Source organism: Pteropus alecto, unplaced genomic scaffold, assembly GCF_000325575.1.
Source record: "Pteropus alecto unplaced genomic scaffold, ASM32557v1 scaffold17, whole genome shotgun sequence".
Lineage (NCBI taxonomy): Eukaryota > Metazoa > Chordata > Mammalia > Chiroptera > Pteropodidae > Pteropus > Pteropus alecto.
The window spans coordinates 4,517,358-4,524,073 of NW_006440645.1; the positions used below are offsets into that span (position 1 = coordinate 4,517,358).

Sequence of the window (6,716 nt, forward strand, 5' to 3'; positions counted from 1 at the left end):
TTTCACGTTTCTGGATCTCATCCATGGGTCAGGGGCTGCCTTGCGGCTGGCAGGACCTTCCGTTCCTGGGAACCCCGGAAGGCCCCCTCTGTTTCTTCCTCACTGTGCTTAGTAAGTATCCTGTGGTGATCCATTGTCCTGAGTGATATGTGCCTGTCACTCACGGCTGTTCTTTAAAGTCTGTACTTATGTCTCATTCTACTCTTTCTTATGCACATTATCTGGTGCACAGCTCCTAATGTGTATTTGTTAAGTAATCAGAACTATCTTTTGGGGATATTTCTTAGTTGAGGAAAAGGAACAGAATTTTGAGAATACTTCATTAGTATGCCAAAGACAGAAAAGATATGTTACATAAGGACGTACAGAAATATATTTGGAAGTAATTTTGCTAAAAAAGAAATATGAGAGATGAGATATATAGATGAGACCTTGGATCGCTGATTCAAACCATTTTTGGACAGATGAAACCTAATTTTTAAAGCCACCTAGAACAGAAGGTAGACTTAACAGTGCGTTCAGTCATTTAAACTATTGTTTACATGAGACTTGCAAGCAGAAATATTTCCTTAGTCTTTTTTAGTATTTCTGTGATACGTAGCTCACATTTTACATACTCCTGATTTACTTCTTAATTTCTCTTTAGGATCTTCTTGATTTTGTAAATGGTTCTGCTCTCTCTCTTGCACTTCGTTTGTGGATTTTTTTTTTTTAAGTCCTCTGTTTGTCTGAACAAACTTACATTTTGAAAATGTTCTGTTTTGCAGGTATCCTGGTCAGATATAGGAGGCCTGGAAAATATCAAACTGAAATTGAAACAGGCTGTGGAATGGCCCTTGAAACATCCCGAATCTTTCACTCGAATGGGTGTTCAGCCACCCAAAGGAGTTCTTCTGTACGGGCCTCCTGGCTGCTCGAAAACCATGATCGCCAAGGCTCTCGCCACCGAGAGCGGGCTGAATTTCCTAGCCATAAAGGTACAGTGTCACGTTTCAACTGCTCCTCCCTTTCAGCGCCCCAGACACCTGGCCTCTGATTCCTGCACTCAGGGGACCATGAAAATCATCTTATGCAGAAGCTGATTTTTCTTTGAGGTTGATGGTGAAAGGAAATGCAGAGATGAGCAATAGGTGACTTAGTGTGTGTCATCAGCAAGTCGGGGTGGAGAGTAAAAGACTGCTTTCTTTAGTTTCTTGACAGAAACCAGTCTTCTTTAGAGTCTATATTTTTAAATTGTACTCATCACTTTTGCTTAACCAAGACTTAATTATAAATATGATTGTGAATTTAATATTTACATACATAGAACTTTCAAAGAAATCAGATACTTTATAGTAAAACCGAATTCCTTAAAAACTCTTTTTCAGCCAGAGAATATATGTACAATTGTTTATATCTTGAAGCACACACATTTTATTTGTCCACTACCCTGTCTTATTACTTGGGATCATCTTAATTGATATGTAGTTTTACATTTATTTACCTTAGGACCAGATATTAATTTTGTTATTTTTATGGAATATGATTATATATCTAGTTACTAAGTTCACATACATAAAACCTTAAATCCATTTCTGTGGACTTTACCACAAAAATATAGATTTAAATATGTTAAATATCAAATTCATTTCAGAAAAGGAATGCGATTATCTATCTGTTTTGACATTACCACAGACTTTTCTTTTTACTAACAAAATCTTAGAGCATTGAAAATGCTATCTTAGAGCATTGAAATCCTTGACAGTTTGAAAGCATAAAACATTTCAGAGCAGAGGCAATTTTTTACTTAAAATGTTCGTGGAGTGGTATTAGATGTTTACTTTTTAGGCATCCGTGTCTTCAGTCACTTCTGTTTGTGCATTTTTGATTATCTTGTGGGAGATGTTGGATAGTGAAGATTTTGGGAGGGGGGCATGCTTGCTATGATAAGTTATGTTGAATCACAACCACAGTTTTAAAGATTGGAGTAATGGAACGATTTGGAAATTTCCAGAGACATCTTGATCTCTCTTTGCTGCGTGGTAACGGACATGGCCATTTTACTGGTATTTTTCACTCTTTTTACCCCGTTTTTCTGTGCTACCTCATTGTATAACTCCGCAATTGCATATGAGAGTCTTTGAATTTCTTCTGTCTACCGGAAATCTGAACTGTCTTTGATAAGGACTTAGCTCGCAGTCATTCACATTTGGATCTCAGGGAAGTGCACATATATTTTCCTACAACCTAGCACCTCGTTCTTTTGTAACCTAAGACAGTAGTTCCAGATGCTACCAGGACTGCTTTCTGGCCTGTCCTCGGATTACTTAGAAATATATTTATTACCATTTTGAATATGAAACCTTTATAACTTTAGAAAGTTTCACTTTTGTCTTCGCTGTGAGAAAATGATTTTTTAGAAAAGGCTCTTTGAAAGGTTTATCTTGGACACTGCTCATGTAGAATAACCAACCGTGTGTTAACTTATTTGAGTTTTTAATTAAGTTTTCAACTCTTTTAGGTCATGCACACAAAAGTGATGTTAAGAAATTTTCTTACATTGAGTTTATACTTGCTTAGAGATTATTACGTCTCTTACTAATTTTTATTTAATGTGGGTTTTTTTTTTTTTTTAGTGTAGAATTTAGTGTAGTTTCGCAGTATTTTTGAATTCGGGTGGAGGATTTTCTTAATGAACAATGGGTGTTCATTTTACTATTCTTCCAACTTTCCTGTGTTTAAAATTTTTCAAAAGCTGGGAACATGAAAAAATAATTTGCTTTTCTTTGCATTTTCATCGGTCCTTTCATCTTAGTCTGATTAATGCTTGCGAGAAGACTTAAAGTAGCTTTGCCATTTAGCTTACGTAGGAGGAGATGAAGTCAAAGAAATGGGAAATTCATATTCTTTCTAGTTTTATCTTTCTGTGAAGAAAAAGTTGCCTTTTGGTCCCAACACGTGTGTTTGTTTTCTAAGGGTTTTCAGTGTTATAATTAAGTTTGAGCTCTTTGAAATAAAGTCTTACATATTTTGAAAGTGATCAGAAAGAAGTAGACAGACACAGGAATTTTCTAGCCTGTTAGGAAACACAAGTATTTTAGATATATTGAAAGGAGATCCTCCTCTCTCGCACTTCTCACGGGTAATTACCTTTCATTCCCAAGATGAAGTCTTGAAAAACTTTAAACATTTCTTTCTTTGAGTTTATGAAGAATCTCGTTAGCTTCCTCTGTGCATCTTTTCTAAACAGTGATTAAAAGAAACACAGTCTACTTAGAGTTATAACTTCACCTTGGCTTGCGTGGGCTCTCAGTATCCTTTGGCATCTGTGTGTGTTTTTGTGCAGACTGTAGCACTTGACATACGGTTAAGTTTAGTTTGTCATCTGGGTCAATTACGTCAAAATATTTTCCAGTTGAAATTTCCTCTCTGCTTCTCTCTTGCTTTTGTCTGGAGTGCTATGGTAGATTAATTACCCCAGTAGACTGGGCTGCTGTACTTTATGAACAACTGTTACTGATTCTGAAAGAAGGGTGGTTGAGCCTCTGACAGGGATTTTCAGCAAGTCCGTTATTAGCTGTCTTGGTGAGTACAGGAGTGTAATGGCTTAGTGTATCCTTGACTTTGGGGGGACTTTTTTTTGATACCTGTCTCAAGGAAGAATTGTACAAACTGCATCCCATTTTTGGGGAAACCTGTATTTTATTTAAAGCAGTGCACAATTTAAAGTAATTACTCTTCTTCATTGAACTAGAGCCCCTATCATTCTGTTATCAAAGGTACAAGATAATCTGAACTTGGTAAGCTCCAAATTCATCTTTAAGCTTTTGGTTTTAAAATTATGTAGGTTAGGCTATAAATCATAGAGCCTTCATTTTGCAGATATGCATGGAAAACTGCATAGATAACCTCTTTTATATCCCGAATGCTTTAAGATTGGTTTCTTGGGTTATAAATAAGGATAGTGATGCTTAAGAAAATGAAGTGACTTTTGCAAGGTCACAGTGGTGGTGATAGAACTGAAATTTCATCTCAGGACTTTGACTCTAGAGCCTGAGCTCTGAACTACTTGTATTACATGATCTTCATTTTACTTCTTTCTTTTTTTTTTTTTAATTAGTGTCCTGTGCTTTTTTTCATTAATTACACCCAAGTTACTGGAGGAGGTACTTCAGGCAGGTTCAGGGAAGTGGAAAGATAGATGTCTCTGGGACCCAGTTTAAAAATAATTTTGTTTCACTAGGACGGAGAAAACAGAAAAATACCATGGCTTTGGAGTGGAAGTCAGTTGAGTTAATAAGAAAGCGTAATCACTGCTAAAGAAACAGGAACCTAAAGAATGAAATAGAAGTGCATGGGAAAAGACTAGTGGTTGATTAATGTGGAGCTTGAAATTTACCTATTAGTGTATGACTTGTGCCCTTGAGATTGAGTGTGTTTCAATTCAATGACAGGGGCTCTAAGCGAAGGTTCCGATGGCTTTGGTTTGATTCCTAACCCTAGGACATTTGAGCTCTGTGACCTTAAACAAGTTCTCTAAGTCTCAGTTTTTTTCACGTGTATAGGCTTTTTGAGGGGATGATGTTAAAAAGGTTAGTGAAAAAGCTTTGGAGGGCACAACTACTCCTCTCCCTGGGTGCGGGCTGTGTGCAGTTATGGCTGCGGTCGGATGAGTTCGTTGTGGAGACGGGAGGGGAGGAGCTGCTTACGCGGGAGAAACCCAGCAAACCGTTGATGAGGTTAACAGCTTCCACAGTTAGTCACGGTGATTGTCTTTTAGGATGTGACGAGAGTGGCACCTCTGTCGTCTTCCTCTCAAATACTCATCATTTCTGTCTAACCTGAGAAAAATATCAGGCAAGCCCGAATTGAAAGACAATCTATAAAATACCTGAAGCAGTACTCCTGAAACTGTCGAGGTCATCAAAAACAAGGAAAGTCTGAGAAACTCACAGCCAGGAGAGACCCAAGGAGACATGACAGCTAAATACAATGTTAGGGTTTCTTGGACGAGATCCTGGAACAGCAAAAGGACATTAGGGTAAAAAGTAAGGAAACCTGAACAAACTCTGGAGTTGAGTTAATAATAACGCATCCGTATCGGTTTATTAATTGTATCGAATGTGGCACGCTGATATGTGATATTAATAATAGGGGAAACAGCGTGCGGTGGGAGGCAGGGGCGGGTACATGGGAACTTTTTGTACTGTCTGTTCAGTTCTTCTGTAAATCTTAAGCTTTACCCCAAAGAGTCTATTAAATAAAAGTTTTAAAGTCAATATCCCAGTCCCAGGCACATTGCAGACATTCAGTGACTGTCACTGAAGTTAGAGAGGCCAGCTCAGTTGTGCGCTGCACAGTCCAGGGTGAGTGGGACGCAGGGAGGGAGGAGGACTGGGGGAGGTCGCAGACTCCCGGGGCGAGCACGTTGGAGGAGACCTCGGAAGAGACCATCTTTCCTCTTCTTCACCCTCCTGTTCATGGCAATCGTGGCACGTTACCGAGAACAGCCCCGAGGGAAGCTGGCTGGGGAGCCCGGATCTGGGGAGCCTGGATCTGGGGCTGCCTTCAGCTTGTCCACGTCACAGCCATTCTCAGCTGAAGCTTATACGCGTGTGTGTTGGTTCTGGCCCCGGACCCAAACCCCAACTTTACAAAGAATACTTTCTTTTAGGGTTTTGGTTATTTTTTCTTCCACCTTGGGTACAGCTTCTAATTTACAGTCTCACCAAGATCTGTGTTGAGCTTCATGCCTTTCATGGACCTTAACTCTTCATTGCCACGTGGGCTCATCTAGAGTTTGAGACCTTTGGAGTTTCTTTTAATTTCCTTTAGGGTTTTTATTTTTTAACTTTAAGAGTTTCCTTGGCTTTTCTAAATAACGTTGTCTTATGTGCCCCATACATTTAAATTGGCAGTTATTTGTATCAATACTAAACAAAGACTTATACTTTGTCGTATCACTGTTTGAATGGCTATTAGATGATAACTAATAGTAATCTATCATTCTTAGGACAAATAGCATAGTCATGTGCCATTGTCAGTATCACAAAGTTATGTAAAAGTTAGATTGGATTTATTTAAAGTTGGCATTATTTGTACACTGTACAAACTGACATGTTAAAGTTGACGCATCTTACATTAAAATTGCGTGTTAATACATTCTTTTTTGAGTTGGGCTTGCTGTATAAAAAAGATGTCTTGACATGAAAATATTCTGTAATATTTGGCTAAAAGCAAAAATGACAGTAATATGAACTCTGATAACAGAACCGTTAGCATTTGGAAGCTGAGAATACCTACAGAGCTCTAGAGAGAGAAGAACACTCTTAGACTTCAAGGAAGTTTATTTAATAGAGAAGATTTTATTATCTGGTCGGTTTAATTTGTATTAATGATTCCAGCTGAGATTATTTTTTTCCTTAAATCTCTTTAATAGAACCTAATTAGAGTTGAATTAAATATTATAATTTTATGTCTGTAACACTTTAGAAAACATTTGTAAATGTTTTACAATTGCAAAAATAACTCACAATTATATATTAAGCCCTCTGTGTGTCAGGCACTGCACCTGGTAAGCAAAGATGCATTTGATGGGCTCCTCATAATTTAGTGAGAGAGACACATGATTAAACACATGATAAAATGAAATGGGTAACATTGAGAATCTTTTTTTTTTTTTTTTTTTTAGGTGAGGAAACCCTTGTTTGACCTCACAGATTGAAAGGACCTCGTCA

The 6,716-nt window shown here is 37.8% G+C and overlaps 1 protein-coding gene across 1 annotated transcript in view; it reads left to right on the forward strand.

Moving 5' to 3' along the window:
• SPATA5 (spermatogenesis associated 5) overlaps nucleotides 1-6,716 on the forward strand; it is a 234,734-nt gene that overhangs the window by 79,251 nt on the left and 148,767 nt on the right. Inside the window, exon 12 of the mRNA XM_015593907.2 lies at nucleotides 768-977. Coding sequence (XP_015449393.1) covers nucleotides 768-977 — 210 coding nt within the window. The remainder of the gene's footprint in view (nucleotides 1-767; nucleotides 978-6,716) is intronic.